General features: G+C 45.8%; 4 protein-coding genes and 1 long non-coding RNA gene across 9 annotated transcripts in view; 2 read left to right on the top strand and 3 right to left on the bottom strand.

Annotated features, from left to right (window-relative positions):
- LOC141566795 (uncharacterized) overlaps positions 1 to 4,671 on the top strand; it is a 38,820-nt gene extending 34,149 nt beyond the window's left edge. Inside the window, exon 3 of the long non-coding RNA XR_012489385.1 lies at positions 1,327 to 4,671. This is a non-coding gene — a long non-coding RNA (uncharacterized LOC141566795). The remainder of the gene's footprint in view (positions 1 to 1,326) is intronic.
- CYB5D1 (cytochrome b5 domain containing 1) overlaps positions 1 to 7,596 on the bottom strand; it is a 41,840-nt gene extending 34,244 nt beyond the window's left edge. Inside the window, exons 1-4 of one of the 3 annotated variants that reach the window (XM_074311857.1) lie at positions 7,203 to 7,596; positions 7,008 to 7,084; positions 6,689 to 6,907; positions 4,292 to 6,082 (exon numbers count right to left, since the gene is read on the bottom strand). In XM_074311857.1, coding sequence (XP_074167958.1) covers positions 5,852 to 6,082; positions 6,689 to 6,907; positions 7,008 to 7,084; positions 7,203 to 7,395 — 720 coding nt within the window. In that variant the 5' untranslated portion in view covers positions 7,396 to 7,596 and the 3' untranslated portion in view covers positions 4,292 to 5,851. Of the gene's footprint in view, positions 1 to 4,291; positions 6,134 to 6,688; positions 6,908 to 7,007; positions 7,085 to 7,202 lie in introns of those variants that run through there. The other 2 variants (XM_074311859.1, XM_074311858.1) reach the window with 2 other exon arrangements.
- Positions 7,597 to 7,634: 38 nt separating this feature from the next.
- On the top strand, positions 7,635 to 9,949 carry NAA38 (N-alpha-acetyltransferase 38, NatC auxiliary subunit). 2 transcript variants are annotated; one of them, XM_074311869.1, is made up of 4 exons: positions 7,635 to 7,806; positions 8,068 to 8,235; positions 8,453 to 8,639; positions 9,136 to 9,949. In XM_074311869.1, the coding sequence occupies exons 2-4, from the start codon at positions 8,155 to 8,157 to the stop codon at positions 9,243 to 9,245; spliced, it is 378 nt and encodes a 125-aa protein (XP_074167970.1). In that variant the 5' UTR covers positions 7,635 to 7,806; positions 8,068 to 8,154; the 3' UTR covers positions 9,246 to 9,949. The 2 variants fall into 2 exon arrangements, with proteins under 2 accessions (XP_074167970.1, XP_074167971.1); XM_074311870.1 differs by lacking the exon at positions 7,635 to 7,806 and having other exon boundaries at positions 8,036 to 8,235.
- Positions 9,950 to 10,450: 501 nt separating this feature from the next.
- On the bottom strand, positions 10,451 to 11,967 carry TMEM88 (transmembrane protein 88). Its single transcript, XM_074311868.1, has 2 exons — positions 11,501 to 11,967; positions 10,451 to 11,093 (listed from the first exon to the last, which is right to left on the bottom strand). Exons 1-2 carry the CDS (start codon positions 11,717 to 11,719, stop codon positions 10,821 to 10,823), a joined length of 492 nt encoding a protein of 163 aa, XP_074167969.1. The 5' UTR covers positions 11,720 to 11,967; the 3' UTR covers positions 10,451 to 10,820.
- A 148-nt stretch (positions 11,968 to 12,115) lies between these two features.
- On the bottom strand, positions 12,116 to 26,870 carry KDM6B (lysine demethylase 6B). 2 transcript variants are annotated; one of them, XM_074311839.1, is made up of 23 exons: positions 26,716 to 26,870; positions 25,690 to 25,786; positions 25,382 to 25,528; positions 25,142 to 25,280; positions 24,734 to 24,832; positions 24,149 to 24,368; positions 23,763 to 23,855; positions 23,473 to 23,631; positions 23,193 to 23,348; positions 22,547 to 22,876; positions 20,227 to 22,340; positions 19,357 to 19,483; positions 18,910 to 19,015; positions 17,807 to 18,012; positions 17,540 to 17,601; positions 17,277 to 17,348; positions 16,494 to 16,642; positions 14,903 to 15,017; positions 14,566 to 14,753; positions 14,341 to 14,482; positions 13,925 to 14,051; positions 13,660 to 13,830; positions 12,116 to 13,565 (listed from the first exon to the last, which is right to left on the bottom strand). In XM_074311839.1, exons 4-23 carry the CDS (start codon positions 25,273 to 25,275, stop codon positions 13,542 to 13,544), a joined length of 4,794 nt encoding a protein of 1,597 aa, XP_074167940.1. In that variant the 5' UTR covers positions 25,276 to 25,280; positions 25,382 to 25,528; positions 25,690 to 25,786; positions 26,716 to 26,870; the 3' UTR covers positions 12,116 to 13,541. The 2 variants fall into 2 exon arrangements, with proteins under 2 accessions (XP_074167940.1, XP_074167939.1); XM_074311838.1 differs by lacking the exons at positions 25,690 to 25,786; positions 26,716 to 26,870 and having other exon boundaries at positions 25,142 to 25,307; positions 25,382 to 25,520.
- Between the last annotated feature and the right edge of the window lie 1,035 nt (positions 26,871 to 27,905).

Here is a 27,905-nt window from a genome sequence, read left to right as displayed (position 1 = left end):
TCTGAGATATCATTACACACCTGTCAGATTGGCTAAGATGACAGGAACAAATAATGATGAATGTTGGAGGGGCTGTGGGAAAACTGGGACACTGATGCATTGTTGGTGGAGTTGTGAAAGAATCCAACCATTCTGGAGAGCAATCTGGAATTATGCCCAAAAAGTTATCAAAATGTGCATACCCTTTGACCCAGCCATACTACTATTGGGCTTATACCCCAAGGAACTACTAGAGAAGGGAAAGGGTCTTGTATGTGCCAAAATGTTTGTGGCAGCCCTTTTCATAGTGGCTAGAAGCTGGAAGATGAATGGATGTCCATCAATTGGAGAATGGTTGGGTAAACTATGGTATATGAATGTTATGGAATATTATTGTTCTATAAGAAATGACCAACAGGAGAAATACAGAGAGGCTTGGAGAGACTTACATCAACTGATGCTGAGTGAAACGAGCAGAACCAGAAGATCATTATACACTTCAACAATGATACTGTATGAGCATGTATTCTGATGGAAGTGGATATCTTCAACATAGAGAAGAGCTAATCCAATTCCAATTGATCAATGATGGACAGAATCAGCTACATCCAGAAAAGGAACACTGAGAAATGAGTGTAAACTGTTATTTTTACCTTCTGAATCCAATTCTTCCTGTGCAACAAGAAATTCGGTTCTACACACATATTGTATCTAGAATATATTGTAATATATTTAACATGTATAAGACTGCCTGCCATCTGGGGGAGGGGGTTGGGGGAGGAAGGGAAAAAATCTGAACAGAAGTAAGTGCAAGGGATAATGTTGTAAAAAATTACCCATGCATATGTACTGTCAAAAAAAAGTTATAATTATAAAATAAAATTAAAATTAAATTAAAAAAAGAAATAAACATGACAGATTAAAAACAAAAAACAAAAAAAAGAAAAGAGGATCCATTCCTCATTATCTCCATTTTTCCAATTCATAATTTTATATGAATATATGAATATTTATTAGAAATCACATATTGAGCAATATATTCTAAAACCCCTTTCTTTTTTTTAATTTTATAATTATAAAAAATTTCTGGACAGTATATATGCATGAGTAATTTTTTTTATAACATTATCCCGTGTATTCATTTTTCCAAATTATCCCCTCCCTCCCTCTACTCCCTCCCCTAGATGACAGGCAATCCCATACATTTTAGATGTGTTACAATATAACCTAGATACAATATGTGTGTAAATCCCATTTTCTTATTGCACGTTAAGTATTAGATTCCGAAAGTATAAGTAACCTGGGTAGATAAGACAGTACTGCTAACAATTTACATTCATTTCCCAGTGTTCCTTCTCTGGGTGTCCATCATTGATCAACTGGAAATGAGTTGGATCTTCTTTATGTTGAAGATATCCACTTCCATCAGAATACATCTTCATACAGTATTGTTGTTGAAGTGTACAGCGATCTTCTGGTTCTGTTCATTTCACTCAGCATCAGTTCATGTAAGTCTCTCCAAACCTTTCTGAATTCATCCTGCTGGTCATTTCTTACAGAGCAATAGTATTCCATATAATCTTCATATACCATAATTTACCCAACCATTCTCCAATTGATGGACATCCATTCATCTTCCAGTTTCTATCTACAAGAAAAAGAGCTGCCACAAACACTTTGGCACATACAGGTCCCTTTCCGCTCTTTAGCATTTCTTTGGATATAAGCCCAATAGCAGCAATGCTGGATCAAAGGGTATGCACAGTTTGATAACTTTTTGGGCATAGTTCCAAATTGCTCTCCAGAATGGCCAGATTCTTTTACAGCTCCACCAACAATGTATTAGCGCCCTAGTTTTCCCACATCCCCTCCAACATTCATCATTATTTGTTCCTGTCATCATCTTAGCCAATCTGACAGGTGTGTAGTGGTATCTCAGAATTTTCTTAATTTGCATTTCTCTGATCAGTAGTGATTTGGAACACTCTTTCATATGAGTGGATATAATTTCAATTTCATCATCTGAGAATTGTCTGTTCATATCCTTTGACCATTTATCAATTGGAGAATGGTTTGATTTCTTATAAATCAGTTCTCTATATATTTTGGAAATGAGACCTTTATCAGAACCTTTAACTGTAAAAATATTTTCCCAATTTGTTACTTCCCTTCTAATCTTGTTTGCATTAGTATTGTTTGTACAGAAACTTTTTAGTTTGATGTAATCAAAATCTTCTATTTTGTGATCGATAATGATCTCTAGTTCTCTTCTGGTCATAAATTCCTTCCTCCTCCACAGGTCTGAGAGGTAGACTATTCTCTGTTCCTCTCTTTCATTCTTTATGCCTAAATCATGGACCCATTTTGATCTTATCTTGGTATATGGTGTTGTGTGGATCCATATCCAATTTCTGCCATACTAATTTCCAGTTTTCCCAACAGTTTTTTTCAAATAATGAATTTTTATCCCAAATGTTGGTATCTTTGGGTTTGTCAAACACTAGATTGCTATAAATTACCCTTTTTTGTCCTTTGTACCTAATCTGTTCCACTGATTGACTGGTCTATTTCTTAGCCAATACCAAAAGGTGACTACTGCTATATAATATAGCTTTAGATCAGGTACACCTAGACCACCTTCATCTGACTTTTTTTTCATTAGTTCCCTTGAAATTTCCGACCTTTTATTCTTCCATATGAATTTAGTTGTTATTTTTTCTAGGTCATTAAAATAGTTTCTTGGGAGTCTGATTGGTATAGCACTAAATAAATAGATTAGTTTGGGGATGGTATAGCACTAAATAAATAGATTAGTTTGGGGAGTATTGTCATCTTTATTATATTCGCTCGGCCTATCCAAGAGCACTGAATGTCTTTCCAATTATTTAAATCTGACTATTTTTGTGGCAAGTGTTTCATAATTTTGCTCATATAATTCCTGACTTTTCTTTGGTAGATGGATTCCCAAATATTTAATACTCTCAACATTTGTTTGGAATGGAATTTCTCTTTGTATCTCTTGCTGTTGCATTTTGTTGGTAATGTATAAAAATGCTGAGGATTTATGTGGATTTATTTTGTATCCAGCAACTTTGCTCAAGTTGTGAATTATTTCTAATTTTTTATTAGAATCTCTGGGGTTTTTTAAGTATACCATCATATCATCTGCAAAGAGTGACAGTTTTGATTTCCTCATTACCTACTCTTATTCTTTAATCTCTTTTTGGACTCTTATTGCCGAGGCTAGCATTTCTAATACAATATTGAATAGTAATGGTGATAATGGGCAACCTTGTTTCACTCAAACCCCTACTTTCTAAGCAAGTTAAATTAATGTTTCATTAAAAGGTACTGAATGGGGGCCTGGGGGAACTAGATAGCACAGTCGACCAGCCCTGAAGTCAGGAGGACCTGAGTTCAAATCTGATCTCAGTCACTTAACACTTCCAACTATGTGACCCTGGACAAGTCATTTAACCCTAATTATCTCTCTCTCTCTCTCACACACACACATACACACAAATGGTACCAAATCTAGATTTGGCTCAGGGTACTAAGACTTTAGGCAGCTAGGTGGTAAAGTAGATAGAGCTTGGACTTGGAGTCAGGAAGATTCAATTTCAAACCCGGCTTCAACCATTTTACTAGCTGTGGTGACCCTGGATCATTTACTTAATGCTGTTTGCCTGGATTTCCGAGGCAGCTCAGTAAATATGTAAAATAAACTGGAGAGGGAAATGGAAACCACATCAATTATTTTTACCAAGAAAACCCAAATAGGGTCTCAGAATCAGCAATGACTGAAGACCACCACCAAGACTTGATTATTCCTGGGACGTTTGAGTACAAAACAGCCAGGATTCTAGAGTTTGGAGCTCCTCCTTTGAGTTGTCTGACTAAAGGATAATCAAATAAACAGACACATTGCTTAGCTGAATCAAATATTATATCTTTAACATCCCCTCAGGAAGAATGTCTTTAATGCTTTAAATGTCTTTTCCCAACCATAGTTAAATCTTTTTAACTTTTAGATGGATTTCATGAGTGATTAATTTGACCAAATTTCATATTTAAATTACAAGAGTAGCACCTAGCATGCCTAGCCCACAATACTGTGTTCAGAACTTTTAGATGGTAGATGGGATGCAAAATGAGTGATGGTGATTTCTGGATTTGTTTCCTTTCTACATCCACTGCTTAGCTGAAACTTTTGGATTATGCTTGTGTAAGGATTATATTTGATGAAGTGAAAGAATGGGTAGTACAGATTAGGTGTTGCTGTTGACTGAATAGATTCTATGAATATCAGAGGTTGCTGAAGACAATACAGACATCTTTATTTACTCTCTGCTTCTCCCCCCTCTCAAAAATATTTAAAAGAAAACTACCAAGCTGATAGAAGCTGAACCGGCTCTCCTTATGCTTCTCTATCAACTCCTGCATGTCTCATGCAAATGGAATTTCCAGTACAGAGAGAAGATACTAACTTCCCATTCTGGAAGGAAGTCCTCTCATCTTATCCTGAAGCTTCTTTGGGTCAACTAAATTATCATCTATTCTTGATTCTGGGCATAGTTCATCATAGGAAGTCACCTTATCTCAATTACTTTGACTCCAACTTCAAGAGCCTAGAAAGAAGGCTTTTCTGTACATGTTAAACTATCCTGTAAAGTTTTCAATGGGAAAAACAGCCTCTAAATTCCCCAACCACTGGCACATTCTCATTTTTAAAGTATATTTTCCAATATTTCTCCTTCCCAATACCACATTCCCAGTTTCTAGGCCAGTCCCTCAAATTTCTCTATAAATGATGAAATTTCCAACATTCCTTCCGCTCTTCTCCAAAGTTCCACTTCACCATGTCCCTGGAGGAAAGTCTAAATGAAAAGGGAACAAAGTTGCAGGTTTTTCTGGTGATTTCTGAATTTGTTTCCTTTCTACATCCACTGCTTAGCTGAAACTTTTCCTTTCTCTTGTTCCCCCTGCTTTCTGAATGACATCCTTTTCCTAATAGTGACTCCAAATAAGAAGGGTGGTTGACTACACTTCCAGATATGGCCGTAGAAAGCATCCAGCTTTGCAAAAAAGCCCAAACTCAGTGTATAAGGCAGAGAGAATATAGTATTTGATGGACTGGTAGAATAAGTGGAATAGATAAGTGCTTCTGCATGACCTTTAGCTGAGCAGAGCATGAGCCCACCCACTGGATAATGGCAGACACATTTTTCTTACCCTTAGTGGAATAATATAAGGTGGTTAAGAGCAAGATGTTTCATTTTTGTTTCTGTAACCCTATGACTGTGTTGGTGTGAATTTCAAAAAGTAAGTGCATAAAAAATGTTTGTTGATTCCACAGTTTCAAAGTGCTTCAAGAAGTTCCCCCAATTCCATAGTAATTTAGTTTCCTACCATTATCCTAGAAAAGAAAAATAAATTCTTATTGTATCTGAATACAGACCCTAAGGTCCTTGCTTGTTTCCTCTCTGCCTTCACTTTGAGGCAAGATTCTTTTACCACTTCCCTAATGCTTGTCTCAGTATCTCTTCACAGGACAGGAAAAAAGAAGACCCCAATTTTCATTGTACTCTCACCTTGTTAATGAAGCTGCTTGGATGAATTTAATCTCACTTTGATCCTGATTAAAAAAAATAAAATCCCAATCTCCTCAGGGTGCTATATAAAATGGGAGCTAAGAAAAGCTCTTCTGAGTTTCCAAGGGATATGGAGCCTTGGTGGAAATCAGGAACTGAGAGTTAAGAGCTCAAGAGTGGGATGGAGAACTAAATTTAAACTTCCCGCTTCTCCCCAGGGCACAGAGACTGAGCCATACACCCTGTTCTCTCTCTAGTCTACATATTAAATGTGTATCTCCTTATAGTTCAGTGAGGTCATCATTGAAGTATAGTAACAAGGCAGGTGTATACAGCTCTGGGTCCATGTTAAGTTGTTCGAAGTCATGATCCTCATCCACAATTCCATTTTGCTCCAGAGTCTTGTCCATGTCGAGATTGACTCCATTAAATTTCCAAGTGTAGCTGGCAGCATGAGCATTGTAGGGTAGATACCGATGTAGGATTTCCCACATGGATTCCAGTTCCCCCACCTAGATGAAGGATCAGAGCTCTGGAAGGATCTCAGAATAGCAATCCTACAGCTAAGGCAAAATAAAGCCTGATGATACAGGTCAGAATTCTTATCAAGCAACAGATTCAGAGGTCTGGAAGTCCTAGAATACAACATTCTTAAGAGACATTATAAAATACAGAACCCTAAATCTGACCCTCACAGTTATAATCTTTCTTAACTATAAACAATTAACCTCAATGCACCATTTCCAGAATCGAATCCTGTTTCTAAAAAGATTTCTATAGAATGATTACCGCTTCCTCTATGCAAACGGAACCACAGTTCCCAACAGTGCCTGACAGTGACCACAGAAGACGTCAATCCCAGTTATCTTTACACTGGAAGAATTTTAGGAATATCTTGGATAATTTTACCCTGCCCCAAATTTTCTAACCTTGGAGGATATGCCAGGTGAAAAATGCAACCCTCCACAGAATCTTCAGCAAAAAAGCTCCAAGAAAACCATTGGCAGTCAGTTAGTCTAGGGGGGTCTGGTGAGAAGATTCCATTTGTCTTTCCTATTGGGGGTGGGGACTCTCTCCTGCTTGTTCCCACCTCCCCTTTCCCCACCCGGACTTCTCACCTCCAGAGTGTGCTCCTGAGAAGTGAGCGTATTGATGATTCGAATGAGCCGGGTCTTGCTGGAGAGCAGTCCCACCTCATACTTGGACTGCCTCCACCACGGCTGGCCAAAGTCATTGGCCCAATCAGAGCGAGGCAGCTGCGGAGGGATGTGTACGAAGCGCCCTCTGGGGGTATAATACTTCAGGCAGCCGGTCAGCGGGTCTATGTGCGTTTGGATCTTCCAAAAAGGAAAGGCACAGATGAACCCCACCTTAGTCCATACACTGAAATCTCTCCCCACGGCCCCACACTCCCCAGCCAGGGGCTCTAGTACTCACATCGCTGGTACTGGGGTCAAACCAGTGGCTGATGTCCTGTCCTGCCGCCTCCAGAATGGGTTTCATCAGCACGCTCCCTGTGGGGAGGCGGGGGAAGGGAGAAAATGGGAGAAGGGGGATATTAGCCCAATGTCGGATCCTTTCTACATCCCGGGGATCGTCTTCCACCATCCCCACCCCCTCTCCATGCCTCACCTTTGTACTCCTGGGCTAGAGAGGTGAGGTTGTACACAGAGCCCAGGTAGGTTACCCACAGGTCATCGGCCGTATTGTGCTTGGCCACTTCGGCCTTATTGAAATAGCGACGCCGAAAATACCGCAAGTTCGGGCCGGCCACGAGTCCCCGGGTCGGCTTTTCAAAGATTTCACTATCTTCCACATCCAGCATTGCTCCCCACTCCTGGGGCCACCCCCTTCTTAAAGACAGAAAACTCTACTCTACACCTCTTACAAGGTGCACCTTCAGGGTTTCACTATACACCTTACTCCACCACCGCGCTCTCCTTTTTCTCGCTCTTACCATGGGGGAGGGGGAACGCGGTTTCCCGCTGACATGGGAACCATTGTCCTTTGCGGGCCACCGTCCACGGGAGTGGCAGGCCCTAGGCAAAGGAAGATCTTTGCCTTTCTGGGAAAGGTTGGGGGTGGGAAATGTTTCAGTGCGGCTGCACAGCTTCATGGGAACCGTAGTTTGGGAATACGAAGTAAGCGGGACACATGAACATTAGTTTGCTACAGCATATTCACAGCATACGGCGAATATTGGGACTATAAATCTCATGAAATAGGGGGAAAGGAGGTGAGATATGCCAAAATTAGTGTTTTCTCCTAATAATTTGGAAGTCCAAAGAAGATGGGTCGAGGCTCCGATGCCTGTCTTTATTCAGTGAGCTAACACTTCTAGGAAGCAGGCGGAGCTTTACAAAAGCGAGAAGTTGCCAAGGAGACGGAAGCATTCGAGCTATTGGTTTGAGTGGTATCGCGAGAAAGAAGAGAGCTTGGAACCAAAGCTCTCTTCGAGACACGCCTTTCCCACCCTCCTCCCCTCCGTTTGCTCTAGGTCCCGCGAGATTTTAGGCTGCGCGCATTAAGTATTTCTGGAGAAAGCGAGGAGGGGCCCCAGAGGAAGAGCCACCGCTGAAGTCCGATGGCAGGAGCTGGGGCGACCGTACTGCTGCGAGAGGAGAACGGCTGCTGCAGCCGACGCCAGAGCAGCTCCAGCGCTGGGGTCAGCAGCGGGGCAACCGGAATCGGGAGAGGGGGCAAAGCGACGGGCGGAGAGGCGTAGGGAGGAGGATAGGGCAAGAACTACAATCTCCCGGCAGTCGTTGGGGCAACTTTTCCTCATTCCAGTGCTCTTGGGCTATGGGGACTCCTGGGAGTAGTAGTTTCGCTGGATCCTTCGGCTAGCTGAACACTATGTCCTCCCTCCCCCCGGGCTACAGGACTCTGACGGAGAGCGCGAAGACTCGGCGGTGGCTGCTCGTGCGCGCAGGCGTTTGGAAGGCCTGCTCAACAAGAACATGCGCATTCGCATGACTGACGGGCGCACTCTGGTGGGCTGCTTCCTGTGCACGGATCGCGACTGCAATGTCATCCTGGGCTCCGCTCAGGAGTTCCTCAAGCCCACGGGTCAGATCGCGTGCGCGTGCCCGTGCTCGTACCCCCGTATCTGGGTTTCTCCTGGGCATTCACTAAGGGTGCCCCTGTTATGCCTCAGGTCTTCATCTGACCCTTGGCCTCGGCTGAGGCAGTCTGGGTGCAGAGGACAGGACCCCTGAGATTTGGGTTCTAGTTTTGGTTAGAATATGAGGGGGGGGATCACTTTGCTAAGCCCCGATTTACTTATTTCTAGAAATGGAGATAATTCCTGCATTACCTATTTTGCAGGGTTGTAAGGAAAATGCTTGGTAAACTAGAGAAATGTTGGCCGTGACTGTTATATCGGGTAGGTTTTAATTACATTTTACAAAGATGATGGGTGATGTCTAAGGTCACACCAAGTTTCTTGATTGCCATTTTAGGACGCTGTCAGTAAAAGTCCATAACTGATTCAGAAAGCACTAAATGTATAGCTTGGCACATTCCTTGACACTTCCCTCACATTCCCCCCAACTTTCTTTTTCAGATTCCTTCTCTGCTGGGGAGCCCCGTGTCCTGGGGTTGGCTATGGTTCCTGGACACCACATCGTTTCTGTTGAAGTACAAAGGGAGAGCCTGACCTCTCCTTATCTGTGATTCCTGGCCCTCAGCACCCACTAGGGAAGGCAGCCTGGGAAGCTGTGATTTGTCTGTCTTACCGTCATCTTCCCTCATTCATCTTCTGATTAAAGCCTATGATCTATTGACCTTGTACTGCTTGGGTGGGGAGGGTGGCTGGGAGGCCAACTCCCTAAGCCTATTCCTGGGCCTTGTAGAAGAAAAAACCAACTTCTAGTTTTGAAGTGCCCAGAGAAAGAAGCCCCTTACAAAGAATATATTGTCCAGTGATACCAGAGAAATGAGATAAGCCTCTTCCTGACTCCCTTTCTGCCAAAAATTGACTGGGAAGAACAGAAAAAGTATATATAGTCCTTACTCTGTCACCAATTTGCTTATGGGACCATGGACAAGCTCCAGCTTTTCTGGGCCTTAGTTTCTTCTGCTGTAAAATGATAGAATTAACAACTTTGAGTTTATGTTAGGCTTGAACATCTAGGAGATGTGGCTAGCTATACCAAATTATGCAGGAGAAGGGGAATGAATCTACTTTTCATCACAGGACCCTTTAAATGAAGTTGGTTTCTTCACACACTGACTCCAGGTTGTCTCGGCAGGAAAAGGGTGGAGTGATGGGGAAGGATGTAGGACAGGATCCTTGGAAGGGAAGTTTCAGGCAGTATGTTTGCCAAAAAGCCTGCTTGTGAAAGTTTGTCTAGAATAAAATCCAAGCACACACCTGCCTTCTATGGCTGCTGTCCCATTCTCCCATATGTACACACACTCATACCCAAGACCTTAAGGTGACCCAATTGGGAGGGTGTGGGGACCCTCCATCCTGTACTTGATGTCTCATTGTTTCTAGCCCCGGCCTGGCAAGACAAAATTCCTCTGGACTGGAGACAGAGAATAGACCACACTCTTGGCTGGGACACCTTGGTCCCAAAGGGAGCAAGGGCTGGGAGCCAGAGGTAGAGTTTCCATCTCCTAAGTCAGCAGTGAATGAGGAAGGTTGAACCCCAGAGACTTGTCTGGAGGATCTGGCCAGGAAAACCTTACAGATAAGATAAGGGTGGAAGGTTTAGTGGCCTGTGATTTTTCCCAGCTTCTGCAAACAGCAAAGGGAGTGGTTACTTGTCCAGAGTTCTTCAAATCAATTCACTTCTGTTCAGACTTAAAGTTAGCAGACTTTCTAGACCCCTAGGGAAAAAGTGATGTTTGTAGCTAAGAATTTGAATCTGAAGCAAATTCATTAACCCTTTATTCATGAACCCTGATAGTTTATCCTTTTTAACATTGTTTTACTGTCCCCGTGGAACAATTTGAATTTAGGGTTATTTCAGAGATTGTTCAGATACGCCAAAACTCAACATCTAGCCCCCATGTTCAGATGTAGCATGGAATATATTTCAGATGTACACAATGAAAGAGAATGAATTTCTCCAAAGATGGAGATTTTTTCATGTTTCGTCCAAATAGATTATTTTCTATTAACATCGATCTAAACATTTCCTGTTTCCATATATCTAATAGATGGCACAGGTTCCTAGAGGTTTAAATTGGCAATTAGGAGGGACTATTTTAACTAAATTGGGGGAGGGAGGGATGGGCCTTTCAGACCCAGACTTTGCTAGTGGCAGTGGGAAGGGATTGTGATGCTCTGGGAGCTCTTAGAGTTGCAGAATGGGAGAGGCCCCCATTCTGGTAAATGGCTCTGCTATAGGGTACCAGGCAGTCAGCAAGGCGGAGATGGCAGTACAGGCGGCGGTAACCAGCTAATGCGAGAATCAGCAAAGGCACCAGGAGCAGGAAACCCACCACCAGCAGCACTGTGAATCCTGGGTCTTGAAAGTGGGCAGTACAAGGGAGTGCCTGAGAGTGTAGGAACTAGGAAGAAGTAAAAGTGGAATAAGAAGAGGGACCCAAACACACAAGAATCTCAAAAGCAAAAAACATTGATTGAATCTTGGTATGGGGGAGGGGGAAACAGAGTAGTGAGAGGCTGCAATGAGATCAGATTTCTAAGCTTGAGGTAAATTCAGTTGGAAATAGAAATCAGGGAATGAGAGCCCAAGAGAACCCTCATCCTCCTAAATAGATCCCTGCTCTGAACCTCAGCATTTAGCCCTCTAGAATCTAGCTAGATGCTTCTTTTAGAGTGAACTGAGGACTACTTTTGCATTTCATTCCTCACTCGCCCCCGCCCCCCCATGTCTCCCAAAGAAGCAAAAGAAAGGGGTAAGGCAAAATCCAGGGGAAGAAGGAAAAGAGGCTAAGACACAGCTTGTAATTACCTTTGAGTGGCAGAGGAAGCCAAAGCCCAGCATGAGGAGGGCAGGCAGCAGTATTGTTCCTAACACCACACCCAGCAGCAAGAGGTTGAAAGTGGCCACAAGCAGATTCTGGGCTGTGACTAGCACAGCACAGGCCCAGCAGTCCAGTGGGTCTCGAGGTTCAAAGTCCCCACCTCCACTGTAAGGTGGTGGGTGATGAGCCCTAGGGCCTTCTGCCATTGCAATCAGACCCTGGCTTCGTGATTCCTGTGTCCAACCATTATATAGCAGTCATCCTCCCTTTCCTGCCCTCCCTCTGGCCCAACCCTCTCTTCATTTACACTCCCACCTTACTTATCCTGGAATGTGGCTCTGGTTTAGTTCCTTCCACCCCCTCTCATTTTTAGGTTGGATTTGGGAGCCCTGCACATTCCACAAATGTTTCTGGAAGATGTATGTGTAGGGGGGTACTTCTGCCCAACTCCATTCCCTTCCCCCCATCCAGATCCCAGATCCCACCTCCCCCCCTTTCCAAAATCTGTTCCTGCTATACTTCTCCCATCCACTATAACACCAAGTAGACTAGTTTTCCCAACCCCAGTCGCAGGGCTTAAATTGCACACTAACACAATCCCATTATCAAAACGGTTTTTTCTGCATTTATTTTTAATAATATTTTCACACAAATTCACCAAAAGTAGGGGTAGGGAATAGAGGCCTCTGCCCTGGGGCAGAGCAGCAGTGCAGTGAGGGGAGGGCAAGGAGGGATGGGAGGGCCCCCCTCCCAGAGGAGAAAAGAACAGCCAACAAAATTAAAACAAAACTCCAGATAGACAATCGCACAGAGGTCATCATCCTCACTTCCCCCGGCTGTTTCATTTTAAAATCCATGTTTAAAAATGGGTGCAGAAGGGGGGCATAGCCCAAAGATCTTCCTTTTCCTCCATTCTTTTTGTTACATGTACTATAACAAATTTCTGTTTCCACACCTACTCCTTTAGTACAGGAGCCACTCACTTGCCCTCTTGAAGGTCCAGGGAGGGAAGGATGATGGAAGGGGGAAAAGGGGCCTGGCCCAAGAAAGTGCAGGAATCTGGGATTGATAGGAAAAAAGGATGGGGTTTGAGCACCATGATAATAAGGCCAGAGCCTGGGGGAAAATGGAGCATTGGGAAAAGAGACAAGTGGAACAGCTGGACATAAGGATGACAGAAATGGGAGATGGGAACATAGGAAAAATGGGGCAGAGAGCAGTCTACTAAAAACCCACTGCCAGAAGGAGGGAGGATGGCACTGAAGGTGGTAAGAAAGGGGACAAGGGGAAGATCCTGTTTCCCCAAAACTGAATAAATAGAGTAAGACTGTTATAAATTAAAAATGAAAATAGAAAATATAAATCATAACCAAGTGAACAAATAGAAGAGACAGACACGCATGGCTAGGGTGGGTCACAGGGAGCAACCAAAGTACAAAAAGGGAAGTCCTAGATGATGTGGGATGGGGATAAAGCCCATACAAAGAGTCTTGTTAAAAACCTTACCCACTCTGCCCTGCACATCCCCCACCCCCACCCCAGAGGACCATGACAGGAGTGAGGGAACTGGAACCCGTATCTGACCCCTCCACCATCATCCTCCCCAGAGCCCCATTACTCCTTTTATCTATTATCACAAAGGCCAATGTTGGTAGGGGAAAGAAGGGGTCTGGCCAAGGCTGGGTGGAGGAGTGGGGCTGGTGAGGAGGATCCTCTGGTCCCCACCCCTATCTTTTTTTAGAATTCTTTTTTTTCCCTCATATTGGTGTTTTTTTTAAAAACAAAAACAAAACAAAACAAAAACAAAAAAGACCCCCCCCAAACCTTTTCTGAATAAATTAAGTAAGGGAGGGGGAGCTGCCTGTGGGAGAGGAATTCAGCCCTGCCCCCTCCCTCTCTAGGCTCTGGCTCCTCCCTCTCCCTGGGAAGGCCCCTACCCCAACCCCCAGGGTATGGGATGTGGGCTGTGCTGTGATGGCAGAAACTGGGCTTTGACATTTTCTTAGCCCTAGGAAGGGGTGTCCTGCCTCATCGAGAGTTGCTGGATCCAGCCTATAGTGGGGGGAAAAAAAAAAAAGATGAAGCAGAATATGTAGTGAGGAGAGGGCAGGAGATTGTTTGGGAGGCTCCAGTCCCAGGTACCTACCAGGGTGAAGGCATCATAGGCCTGAGCCAGCTCCTCTGTCCTGTACTGCTCTAGCACCACGACCCCTTGTAGGCCTCCGCTGCGTCTCCGAGCACAGCTCTCGCAGTGCACCAGGTATGTGTTTCGGCTCCCATTCTCACTTGTCACAAACAGGATATTGAATACCTCTACCTGTGTGTGCAAAGAGGCATGATATCACAGTGGCCACAAAGAGCTAAAGGAGATGGAAGAGAAGCCACAAGGAGAGAAAGGGGAATCTACTTACATCACACTCATTACAATAATAGGCAGGCTCATCCTTGACTCGGCCCTGGTAAGCAATCTTCTTCCCAGCCCTCACCAGGCTCTCTCGTTGTACCTGGCAATGCTTCATAGACTGCAGCAGACAGAATCTAGGGGCAGGAAGCAAGGTAGAATGACAGGAGGCATAGGGACAAGTCCTTCAGAGCCATCTCCAAAGAAAACTCCTACATGAAATCTTCTTTTTCTGCTGCATTCCAGTTATTCTCTTTAGAACTCTCCATGTCCATGTGACCAGGGCCTCTTTGATAAAGCTTACCACAACTAACCTCTTGAGCACAGCATCAGAATTTGATTTATCCCACATATGCTCAAGAGACCAACAAATAAGGTACAGGCAAGCACCAGACCCCCATAACAACAAATCTGTCCCCTTCTCACTTGATCATCTTGAACAGGTCCGGATCACTGACTTTGACGGTACGGGCAACGTTCCAGGACACATGGATCATGGGCACAATAGATTTGACATTCTTCACCTCATTCCATTCATAGCGCTCCAAGGCCAGCTGGTATTGATAGGCTAGGGGAAGGGGAAGGGGGTGACCCAAGGAGCCAGGCCCACTGAACTCCAGTTCTTCATCTCCCTGGCCCCCCAGCTCTCACCTGTGAGAGGCCCCACATTCCAGGCAATGTTGTTGCACCAGCCTGTGGCCTGCACCCAGTGCACAGTGCCTGCATTAATCCACACCAGGTCCCCAGGCCGCTGAACAAAGCGGTACACCGGGATATTGGAGGCATAGAGGTCATCCAGGATTGGCCACCATGAGCCCGTCAGGTAGTCCACTCCGTGCCTATAGGAATACACAGACTGTTGGGGAGGAAGAGAGGTCCACCCTACTGCAGGGAATGGTAAGACAGGGAAAGCTGAGGGAAAGAATAATGGAAGACCAGGGAAGGAAGAAGGGACTAAAGAGGAAGGCTCTCTGGTTCTACAATGCACCTGTCACAGAAGGCACTGATGGTCTCCCAGTAGTGCTCATGGACCGCAAACCATTCACAGTCTCCAGGACCAATATTGATGTTGACAGAGCAGAAATTGTTGTTTTCCTGGTGGCCTTTAGGGGGCAGCAAAGGACAACAGTCACTGTACTTGCAGGTAGGAGGGCCACAGTATAGCCTCCTTCAACCCTCAGAAGAGCTCACTATTTCTATTGATCATTAAGAACACTAAGTCAAGAAGCTACAAAATTCTCAGATTTAGACCTGGAAAGGGTCTTGGAAAACACTTCATTCAAACTTCTCATTTTATAGAGAAAGCAATCCTGGGAGATTCAATGTAGGCTTCTTATAATGCTTAGTTTGCACAAAATTCCTTTATTCCTGGAGCTTCAATCTCTTCAGTGACCACGCCCCTATCCTCATACCCCAGCAGTTTCTAATTCAGGTCACAACCCCAATATCTGCAAGATGGCCCCAATGATGGGCCCAATTCCTCACCCTGGGTATGGGGAGAAGTGCCTTTCATCACTTCCTTTGCCAGGCACCACTCTCCCCCACCAACTGAATAAAGCAATTATAGGTGTAAAAGCATAAATGGTACATTAAATTTCTCACACCAAATTAAGAGGAAAAGTGAAAATTCTAGATGATAAGAATAAGGATCAAAAAATATTACACTGCCATGACTTGCTTAAGGATATAAAATTCAATATGGAAACATGTAAAGTCTGACACTTGAGAAAAAAACTGATTTCATAAAACAAGATGAGGAATCCATAGCTAGATGACAAATTGTCTCAAAAACATCTAGGGATTTTAGTTCATCAAATCAAAATTTAGAGCTGAAAGAGACCTTCCAAATTCCCTTGAGTTCAATCCCCACATTTTATAGGAGAAAACAAGGTCACAAAAAGCTTAGTGACTTTTCTAGGGCCCCAAGGTCTGAGTACCTGAGGCAAAATTCAAACAGAGGTCATCCTATATCTAGACCTTTCTCCATAACAGACTAACTCCTGCGCCTCCAGTTGACCACAAATGCAATACCAATCAGCAACCTGAAATGGCAGCAGAGCAATGCTAGGCATAGGGCCCCAGGCTAGGGAAACTCTAGTCCCTTGTACTCTGTCCCAGGCTGACCATGTCTGAAAACTGCCTTCACTTAAGAGTGTCACATTTTGAGAAGAATATTGACAAGGTTGATAGCTCATGCCATATTAGTTCAAAGTGAAGGAAATAGGAATGTCAGAAATAGGGGGTCATGACAGCTATCTTAAGATCTCTAAACCATGGGGGAAAGACATTAACCTTAATTTGCTTGCTCCAAAGAAGTATAAGAAGCAATAGAGGGTTATTTCAAAGGTAATTTCAGGATTACGATTAAGAAAAACTTCTAATTATCAATTATCCAAAACCGAAACTAGCAGCCATGGGAAGGAATGTATTTCCCCTCAATTGGAGGTGGTCCTTGCAGCTAGACAAGTTATGTTAGATGAGCCATTTTTGTTAACAAACTGGACTAGACAAGCTCTGAGGGCCATTCAGTTATCTGAAGTTTCAAAGATCTTGGCCAACCCCGCAGGGAGATAGGTTACCTGGTGTTCGGCTCCCTGGAACCTTCATATACAACTGGACTGTGTTCATGCCCAGGATTGTATGGCCCACATGGCTCAGCATATTTCCTGTAGATGTGACCCGCATGAAGGCAGGTAGTTTCAGCAGCTCTTGCAACTGGGGCTTCCACCTAGGAAGAGACCCTAATTAAGTCCAAGAAAAACTTCTTTGTAATGCTGGGTTCAACAGTGGCAAAGTTTAGAAGGCCTGGTATTTAAGGACCTTTAACACCTAGCCTTAATCTATCTTTCCAGATCTATAATATTTTTGTTTGACATTCTCAAATGCTGATTTAGCACATATTATATATTTATCTGTTTATATCTTATAACCCTATTAGACTGTGAGTTTCATGGGGGACAAAACTCATCTAAACTTTGGATGGTCAGTTTGGGAGAGCACACTGCTTTATCCATATAAAATGAAAGGAACAGAGAAAGAAAATGACAGAATGAAAGAAAAAGAGAAGGAGGGAGATTCAGAGGCTCTTGGCTCAGTAAATGACATTCTTAGATGCGAAGGGTCAAGATTCAAGAAGAAACCATGACATTGATCCCTATGTACTACATTGCCAAAGGCCTGAGAAAATGAGGCTATAGAAAGAATAACATTTCAAGGATTCTAAGAGTATTCCCATTTTTAAAAATTACCTTCCTGGAAACGCAAACATTTTGGTCTGTTAGAGGTATTAGATAAAAGCAAGGGTAGTTCTAACCTATCTTTGAGACCTATCAGCACCACTCTACAATCACATTTCTACTCACCGTTTAGCATCTGACAGATCAATATTGGTGCCAAATTTGATGATGTGATGGGTTTTCTGATCTGGGTTGTTGCTAGTGCAAAGGAAATGGGGAAAAAAGAGGGGTAAATATAGATTAATATGAAGAATGGGAGAAGAAAAAAAATGTAAACTCTAATCTTACAGAGCAATTGTAAGGATCAACTGAAGTATAATTCATATAAAAACACTTTTAAGATAACTGGAGGTTTTTTGTCCAAGATCAATCAAGAAGCTTGTCAGTACCTGGAAGGTGTCTCAGTGGTGCTGTCTGGTTCTTCCGTCTCATCTTCACTCTCTTTTTCCTCCTGCTCCCCAACCCCCCCAAGATGGCAATCATATTCAGATCAGGTACTCTCTAAACCCTAGCCTTCCACTTGTTCATGATTCCTCAATTCAATATTCACTCCCATCTACCAAGCCCAAAATTTAATTCTTCTCTTTCTGTCCTCTTTATTCTCCTCAGTCCTTCCCCCCTATATTTCTCTTTCTTTCTCCCGGTTCATTTGTTACCTGTAAAGATTCCTGGAAGGAGGAGGCTTGGTACTGTGCATATTTGGCAATCGTAGTGTGAGAACGACTACTCTCACAGGGCCAGATCTGTCGAGTGCCTGAGAGGTCCCAGTTCTCATCTGATGGCTGCTGCACCTGAGTCCTTACCTCCACTGCATGTTCACCACTTGCCTCCACCAGGGTCTTTGTGGAAAACAGGCCCAAATCTGCAGTGGAAAATAATGAGTAGGGAACCAAAGTGATGAAGTAATAGAGGCAGAACAACAAGCAGCCGACCCTTATGGTCTCTGTCAAGTGAAAAAAGACAGATCTAAGTCTCTAAGAAACTTAGGCAGAAAAGTAGAACTGACTTTCAGTGACTCTAAATCCCTCCCCAGCCATACACCCTCTTTAAGAGGGTAGCCCAATAGTGTGATTGTTTTTCTAGTCTGATCTCCTGATTTCATGAAGATGTTCCAATTTACAATCTAAGAGAATTATATGGAGCACTAAGAAATTAAGTGATTGCCCAGGGGCACATAGGCAATATACTGTCAGAGGTTAACAAGTTAAACCCAGATCTTTCTGATTCCAAAGCTGACTTAGCTCTCTACTATACTATAATGTTTCTCAATGAGTAGAAGAAGTAAAAGATAAAACTCAGATCAAACTAGGGTTCTTGTGAAAAGTTCTGGTGAAAAATTTGGTGTTTTTGTACTCTTGGGGGAGCTTCTACAACCTATATTCAATTAATTTCTGATCATGAAAGAACTAATAAGCATTATTAGCTGCCTATTGAGGTAGACAGATTGCCTTTTCCCTACTTCTAAACTATTTGGACAGATAGAAATGACAGAAAACCAGATGGCAAATTGAATGGAATGCATAGCCATGCCAAATAAGTGCCATCTCCCCCAAGAACCACAGTTTGAACAACCTCATCCACACCAAATATCCCCCCAAACTAAGGCCAGCTCAGCTCAGATGTGCACACTCTAGATGGTAAAATGGCTTACCTAGATGGTAAGATATAGCTTTCCCCTACTTTCTCAAAAATCCCTAAGACTCCTACTTTTCTTTCTCCTTCCTCTTGGCCTAGTCTAGCTCCTGCCATGATGACTCACTGAGCCGAAGGGAGCCAGCCAGGCCCCGGATCACTGTGATGGGATTCCTAGGATCTGTGCAGAACTGAAGCAGCACTGGGGAGAAGGCATCCCGTTTGCTCTCCAGCTGAAGACAGGAGAAAGGGGAACATAAGGAGAGAATTAATACAATGCCACTATTTGCAGAATGCTTACTACCCTACTCAGGCAAATTTCCCATTCATAATATTTAAGCCAAATTAAGGCTGTCACCTTCAGTCCATCACCCTCTGTAAGGGAACCCATAGGGACAAGAAAAGTTTTTCCCACTTCTATTATCTTTAACAAAAGAGAAAGTGAAGACATACAAAATCCCATCAATCCCTGGAATTAAATACCATCTTTTTAAATGTTACAGCAATTTAGGTGTAGGCCCTTCTCTACTCTTACACTCCATAAATACTTTCGCTGGGAAAGACAGAAACATACGTAAATGCTGGGTGTGGGAGGGTTGAGTTTTTCCCTTGGCAGCTTCTCTTCAGAGTTGATCTGAGGCTTTACAGATTGGGCAGGTGATAGGTAGGACTCTCGAAACTTTCCTTTCACCTTTGCATTCCTGTGAAAAGGAAAAAAAAAAAAAAAAAGTGGCATGGTAAATAAATCCACAGTGATGAAAAGCATCAGTCTGGCAGAACCCCCTGGGTTATAGCTTTTGAAGGAGACCAAAATCCCATTTACATGCTGAGAAGAACCAATGTTCTGTTATATATCCAAACCAATTAGTACTATAATGTGATAAAAGTGGGAAAATTTATGGTAGCCACTGGAGTCTGCTCTGAAACTGTCATGATAATGCCATTGTGATCAAGTCACACGAGCCTTTGTTATAATGGGATAATAAACACTTCTTGAGAGATCTGTTGTGAAACATTCTAATATAAAAGTTCTTGTAATTTCGTGTTGGTGTGTGAATCTGTACGTTATATGTGATCACTTCCACATATTATTTTATGACATTCTGATCCCTCAATGTATCATTTTAGGGATTTGAGGTTGTCTCTAAAGCTTCGGCTGTTAAAAATCTAAATGAACTGGACAGAGCTTGCCTGTTCCACATGAGCAAGGGAGATAGACCTGGCAGACCCTACAATGGGCTACTATTGATCTTTTTTCTTCAACATTATTAGAATTTTTCCAGAAAAATTTTCATTTCCAGAAAAGCAGACAACACTCCTCATGACACTTAATCTTGATATCTCAATGCATGAAAACCCATCCCCTCACTCCGCCCAATGCAAATCAGCAACACAAGAGTCTACTCTGCTCCTTCTCTGAAGACAGAGCTAGGGAGTTACTTACTTGCTGGCCCGTACCACATCAGCAGCACAGTGCCCAATGGTAAGGTCAGCCATACTCAGCCGCCGTTCTTCCACCTCAGAGGCCATGAATGTCTCCTTGTCACCACTCTCCACTTTGATAAGCCGAATCTTTAGCTCCTTGGGCGGTCCCTCACTCAGGGACCGGAGCTTTAGCATGTCAGCTGGACTCACACTGGGTGGGCCTGGAGTCTCTTCCCGGGCTTTATGCCGTGTCTCACCCCCAGGGACTGGTGCTGGTGTAGGGGCAGGTGAGGGTGGGAGGGGAGGGGGAGCAGTTGTAGAAGGGGGCACAGGAGTAGGCAGCTTGACTTTGGCAGCGCCACCAGCCTCAGGTTTGGCTTTCTCCCGACCTTGGATCTCCTTGCTTTGTAGGTCCAGGTTTCCTAGCACCTGTCGGTTCTTCTCCTTGTGCACCTTACCCTCCCGATGCCGACGTCCACCATCCTTGCATCCTCGTCGGTGCCGCCTATGTTCCTTCTCTTTCCGCTTGCTACACCCAGGCCCAGCACCACTTTCTTCCTTGGGCCTTGGTAGTGATGGTGGTGGTGGTCGCTCCACTCCACTTTCCACTGGCTCCCCTGTGCCCCTGCCCACCCTTTCCACCAGTGTCTCACAAGCCCGACTGATCTCTTCTAGTACCTCTGACTCAGAGCGGGGTGGGGGTAGTACAACCCCTAGCCGTGGTGGTGGTGGTGGGAGTGACTGGGCTGGGGGAGGCCCAGATGGCTCCTCACCCCCTCCTTGCTCCTGGGCCCAGGGCCCGCTTGAGGTAGAAAATTGAGATGATGAAGAGACCTGCAGCTGCAGGGGGCACAGGAGGTTCGTGGCTGCCATTGCAGGTGGGGTAGGGATAGCACCTGATGGGGGTGGGGGAGAATACTGAGAGGGGGAGGTCACAGCCTGGGCAGCCCCTGCACCAGCCCCTTGGTAAGAGTATTTCTGCCCATCCAGCACATTGGCCAGAGATTTTAGCAAAGTGGCTGGACCAGCTTGTGTCGATGGTGGCGGTGGCAGCGGTTGAAGGGGTGGAGGGAATTTTGCTAGCGGTGGAGGAGGGGGCAACGCTGGTGGTGGCGTCTTCTCTTCCTTGTGGGGGAAAGAGGGCTGCAGTGGAGCAAAGGGCTCCTTCAGGGGTGCCAGAGCTCCCCCACTGGCCTCTCGCTGTTGCTGCTGTTGCTCTTCCTCCTTTTGGATAGATTCATCTAGCATCTTCATAATATTGGCCAGCCCATCAGGCAGGATCTTAAACTCTGCCGGCTCCTCAAATTGGTCCTCCAGGGGTGTAGAAGGAAAGTCGAACAGTCGAGGGCTCTGGCTGGGAAGCTCCCCACCACCTCCAGGGGGTTGGGGCTGCTGGGCATTGCTCAGGGGCCCAGGAGGTGGCCCCCGCCCCACCTCTGTGGTCTTTGGGAAGGAGACCCTGGGCCGGGGGCTCTCCGGGCGCCTGAAGCTTCCTGAGGTATTTTGGTGGCAGGGTGGGGTGGTAGGCTGGGGAATTGGGAGTGGCAAGGGAGTGACAGGAGGAGCTGGAGGGCTCAGAGAAGGGCTTGGAGGATGGGTATCTAGACCCCGGGAAAGGAATGGGGGAGGGGGGAAGGGCACAGGCCCCACTTGGCTGCTGTTGCTGTTGCTGGTGGTGATGGTGGTGGGGGTGGTGGGGTTGGTGTGCGAATCCTGAGTGCCCACGGGGAAATGGGGTGAGAGAGTCCCCAAGAAGCCCTCGTGGTGGGGGAGGGGAAGTGGTAGTGGAGGAGGAGGTAGGGGAGGTGGAGTGGGGCAAGGGCCCTTCGCTCCAAAGAGGAGCTCCTCCAAAGGATCCCCTTCTTCTCGACCCATAGCTCCAGCCCCTCTGCCTGCTTGGCAGGCAGGGCCCTCCAGCCATGAGGATGGGGGTGCTGGGTGGAGAAGACGAGGACAAGGTGGTGGTGGGGTGGCAGGGCCGGGCAGGAGGGGTGGGCCCGGTGGGAGAGGCAGGGGTGGGGCAGCGGCGGTGGGGGCAGGGGGGAAAGATTTCCGACTGCTATGTGCCGATGGCCCCAGGCGACTCTCGTGGGAAGTAGCCTCTAGCCCTGGAGTTTGATAACAGTCAGAGCCCTGCAAAAAGAAAACAGCAGAGGAATAGAGAACAAGCTCCAAGCTTTCAGAGACTCCCAGAGCTCTCTGCTCCCTTTCCTATCTGATCTCCTGCTCTGAGCGTCTCTTCCAATTTTGTCTTTTCAACTCTTAAAAATTTTCTTTACATTCATTCAGAGTTCTCCTCCTCCCTCAGGCTCCATTTCCCTTCTTTTTCTGTCACTTACAAGGCCTGGGCTCTGTTCTGTGCCCCGGAGGCCGGTGCTGCTACTGCTGGTGGTAGTGGTGCCGGGGACGCCAGGGGGCCGGGAAGGGGCATAAGGCACGCAGGCGGTGGTTGCTGCTGGTGAAACGCTGGAGTCCATCCGCGACCTCTGAACTCTGCTCTCTCTAAGGTCACTTCCAGGGGAATGGGGGACAGGTGGGCAGCCATGGCTCTCTGCTCCTGGGGGATGGGGGCCCAGAGGGGCCGTAGGGACTGACCGGTGGCCAGGGGGATGCGAAGCATAAGAAGGAGTGGGGTATGGAAATGGGAGGGGAACTGAGTGCCGCTGCTCCTGTTGAAGAGTAAAAAAGCATGACTTGTGAGGGGACAATTTAGGCAGCAATAGGGTCATGAACTGGAACCATTGAGCATAAAAAGAAACAAGACCCCCCCCCCCAGAGATTTATGGTTAGGCAAATGGGGTTGCACCAATATGAAAACTCACAGAATATCCAGAAATGGTGAAAAGTTAAAATTAATAAAATTAAGACTGAACTAAGATGACAGTGAAGAAACCATACAAGTACAGTCCCCAAGATCAGGGTCTAACAGGATTCTGCAGCTTCTGAGACTTAGCAGTAGAGCCAGATGGTGAACAGATCAATTACCTGACGTTCTGGAGGGGCAGAACCCTTGCACTCAGTACCCCAGGCCTCTCCATGCAGTGGGCTCCATAGCCCTGGCTTTGATAGCTGGAAGGGGGGATTTGTAGCTAGGCCTGGCAATGGAGGAGGCAGTGGTGGTAACCCTGGAGGAGGACCAGTCTGGAGAGAATAAGAAGGAAATCAGGGGGATTTAAGGGCCCAGCCCAGAGGCTTCCCCCTTTACCCTAAGGCCTTGTAGAGGCATTCTGTGCTGTTTTCCTATAGTCTTAATACTAAGGTGTACCTGATCAGGGCCACAGCCCCTCCTACGTTTGCCTCCAGGGCTAAGGCTCTCATCAGCAGGGCCAGGAGGAGCCACAGGAGGCACAGGCTGTACCACAGGAGTTTCTGCTGCTCGTTTCACTGGGGGACCCCCACGCTTTGTCCCATAGCTTCGCTTGTGCTTAAAGAAGGGAAAAAGGAGAACTTTCACCCACAGTAGTACATTACTGTGTAGGTCTGTTTTGCCTGTCTTCACTCTATATTCTGCCAGATTCCCTCCATCCCCTGAACATGCTATTCTCTTTCTCCTACCTCAAGATGTAGAAGGTTCCACACTTGTTCAAGGGGTGGCAGAACCTTGGTCCGATGTTGAGAAGAGCCTGTGTGAAAATTCCAGATCTGGGCCTAGTCACAAAAGAAAACCAGAAAATGGGAGGATCCCAAGAAGGAAAAAAACAAACTCAAAACCTTCCCTTCACAATACCCCTCTACCCCTTTGTGACTTCTCCTCCCCTGTCCAATTCTTTACCCCAAAAGTAAAGTAGGCAAAAAGCCATGCCAAAAAACCTTCCCAACATAATCCTGGCTCCAAGCTACACAAAGTCCTGAATTCAGCTGGTTCTCCTTAAACCCACATATCCCTTGTATCCCTATACTTGCCCTTAGCCTTCTATTCTTGGGCTCCAAGAAATCCTCACCTGCTGAAGCCGGCCAATACGGAGCCCTAGTTCTGCATAACCACCCCCATATCGGGCTGCACTGTGGTAACAACGCATGGCCTCCTCGCTGTCTTGTTCCGATTCATAAAGCTGCCCCAATTGTTCCCATAGCCCTGGCTGGGCTGGGTCTCGAAGCAAGGCCTGAACCCAGCCATGCAGGGATTCCAGCTTCCCATGCAGAGGCCGAGGATTGGGAGTCCTTGAGCAGTGAAGAAAAGAATATAAGTGTCATTGTAGAGTGAGGCAAAGTCCAGTTATGTTGGTCACTTTGCTCCCTTTTAAACCTCATTCTTCTTTCTAAATTCAAGTTTGACTTTTTCTTTGCCAGCAACTTCCTCTCCCTTTCAGAATCCAAATACTGATTTCATCTTTCCCTTTCTAGCCCTCCTCCCCTTTTCTTTTTTTCCAAATTATTTTTCAATGGATAAGCATTAATTTTCTTTCTCTAACACTTCCTACCACCATCCCCTTTTGGGAATTGACACACTAGCTCACATTCCAATCCTTCATCTCCTTCCAAACAACAGGTTCCATTCTCTAAAACTTACACCCTTCTACACTTACCCTGGAGGGTAATAGGACTTGCTGGGATATCCAATACCACTGCCATGGGCTGGGGGCAGGTGAGCTGGGAGTTGGGGCTGCCCAATGCTGGCAGAACACCTGGTAGGGTCACATAAGTCAAAGGTTGGGGGGTGGGGTAGCTGGGGTGTCCCTTGTTTGGGAGAGAAAAAAAGATGACAAGTAACAACTGAAGCTTATCAAGGGCAGAAAAAAAAAAAAATGAAGAGGACTGCATCCAAATTAAGATAGAAACAAAAGATTTATAACTAAAATATAGGTTCAAAATTGGGAAAAGTGAGGCTAAGAGCTATGAGAAAAAGAGAAGGAAAGAGGAAAGAAAAATAACAAGTCCACAGTAGGGGAAACTAAATAAGGAATGGGAAAGATAGGATCTCATGCTTCACTTACCTGCCCCCTGGCAGCCATGCCCGGGGAGGGGGGTGGGGAGGACAAGAACTCCAGGTCCCAGCACAGCTCAGGCCCCCAAGGGTGAAGGGTTCCCGTGCAGCTCGGGCCCCCGGAGGGTCCACTGCCCGATGCATCCAGCCTAAGGGGGAGGAGAACAGATTTCTATCTAAAACTACACATCTTCTCTGGAAGTCTAGGAACACCCCATAAACTCCCAAACTCAACCTTCTTAGCACTCACCAGGTCAGCGGTGGCCCCGGGAGCCCCTAAAATCGGGCTGGCCCCCCACCCTTGCCAGCCGGCTAAAGCTCCTCAGAGGCAGCGTTCTAGCTTCTGCCTCTACGACCACAGCCCTCCGTATGTTCTGGGGCAGTTTTCCAGGTAATTCTGTAGAGAAAGAAAGAAAAAGGAAAGAAAGGGGGGGAAAGGAGAGAGAAAGGGAAGAGAAAGAAGAGGAAAAGCTCAAATCTGGGATCAGGAGCAGTAAGACCCGACTACTGCCCCAAGCCCCTCCCACCTCCCTCCCTCCCCCCCGCCTCCCTACTTACCGAGCTCTCCACTCTAGGAATCTGTCCAATCACAGGGCTAACTCCCTCCCCCGAGAGCGAATCATCGCCTTGGTTGTCTGTCTGCCTCAGTAACAGCCTGCCAGGGACCAATGGAAAGACGTTAGCTTGGTAGGGGGGCGAGCATTGTAGCCAATGGAGATTGGGTTAAAGCAGAAAGGGGAGAGAAGATCAGGGAAGCTGGTCAGACAAGCTTAGCTGGGGGTGGGGGTGGGGGATGACGGGGTGGTGGTTACGATGACCCCTACATGACCCTGTTTCTCCCACCAAAGGGTCCCTACCATTGAACACCCACGAGTGTCTCTACCCTCATCCTGAGCTCCCCACAATTCCTTTATGACTTCGCTACTCTTGTTCAGGCACGAGGAGATACCAGAACAGATCAGGCAAAGAGATTGGGTCAAACCAATGAGAGACTCCGAAAAGAGGAATACAGACATATCAACACAGTGGAGCAGACCTTAACACCAATGGCACTAGCAGCTTTCCCCCACCTATGCAACTGTCCCCCCCCCTCCTTCAACTGAGACAGAAACCAAGAACAATATATAACTCAACTCCAAGACAAAAACAACCTGCCCCCAAGCATCACTCTCAGAGTAGCAACAGCCTGGACCCCAGGCTTTGAAATACTGTACACAACTAGTTCCCGGATAGTCTCAACTCGTCCCAAGCCTTCAGTCTCTTTTCCAAACCAACCTTAAGACAGAAATTTCCCAAGCACACAAAAATCCCAAAATAATCCTAATTCTTTGCCAGTTGACAACCAACACCACAGACGGTGAACAGTGATTTTCTAAATTTCCCTCCTCTCCCAGAAACTCTGTCCCAATTCCTACATCGTAATTATAAACTCTTCCAGTCTTTTACCTCCTGAATCCTTAATAATCCCTTAACTGACTTCCTAAATCTTTTCTTTTCTATCCAGTATTCACCCTTAATGGGCACTGATCTCATCCCTAGTCTCCAAACCTGCTTTCTAATCCCCATCCTAGTAAAGTCACGCACCCAGGTCCAGAGTGGCCCCTCTTTCACAGCTCGAATATCCTCTGTGCCCTTCCTCAGTATGGTCCACGCGCTCCCCACGGCCCACGTGGCCCCCACCCCCCAACACGAGGGGAGGGGGATTTCGGGGGTTGCCCGTGACGTGGCTACTTGCGCAGCGGAAGGGGTGGGGGGGGAGAAAAAAAAGAGGGGGGTGCAGAGAGTGGGCTGGTACTCAGTGACATCATCCTCCCCCTCTCACTCATAACCCGCCCACTTCCTTAAAGAAGCCGAGGGCTTATTTTACTTCCTCCTTTAAATCGGAGCAGGCTCGCTTGTGTCTCCCAAGCAACATTCACTCGGCTTGGGGGGAAATGGATATCCAACCCGTCCAGGCTCCCAGCCTCCAGACCTTTCCGGTCTTGTCTCATCACCTCCTTCAAAGGCAGGAGTCACTGAAGGGGAGGAAAGGGGCAAAGTAAGCTAGCTACTGAAATGCAGGAAGCTGGGGGAGAGTTCAGGGTAAAGTTCTGGGGGTGGTTGGAAAGTTCATCTTTATGCATATGCCGGCACAGCGGGGAAATTTCCAACCCAGTCCAGAGACCAGCAGGGACTTCTGGTGAATTCAGTCTCTGTCCCTCTTCTCCCTCCCCCTCCTCTCCCCAAAGCAGAAGGCAAGAGCCTTCTTTACCTACATCATAACACAAGAACCTTCATCTCTACAGAGAAAGGCAGACTAAAGGAAAAGCTGCCTTAATTAGAAGGGTGAGAGTAACACCCACTGAAACAATGCTTTCTAAATCTAAGAATTCTCAGGCCTGGTCCAGTGGACAATGGTCAAATCCAACCCTGGAGATCCACTTGCTGGATAAATTCCTTAACCTTTCTAAGCACCAGTTTCCTAATCTATAAAATGGGAATAATTCCTTCATTCCAAAGTTGAGTGAGACTCAAATGTGGTAATGTTCCTTAACTTAAATGAAAGGATTTAGATTGGACTGCTTCTTAAAGACTCCTTTCCAGCTCTATTTTCTATTATATAAATTAAGCTGCTGCTGCTGCTGCTGCTACTACCACCACCAGAGAAATGAATTAGTTCACAGAAGCTCGAAATATGTTAAAGAACTAACTAAATGTATTCAAAGGCTCCTCCTTCCTTGAATAAACAAACTGATAACTTTCTCTCTTACTTTCTCTCCCATCTGTTACATATA

Source organism: Sminthopsis crassicaudata, chromosome 4 (genome assembly GCF_048593235.1).
Source record: "Sminthopsis crassicaudata isolate SCR6 chromosome 4, ASM4859323v1, whole genome shotgun sequence".
Taxonomy (NCBI): Eukaryota; Metazoa; Chordata; class Mammalia; order Dasyuromorphia; family Dasyuridae; genus Sminthopsis; species Sminthopsis crassicaudata.
This window is presented reverse-complemented; position numbering and strand designations above follow the sequence as displayed.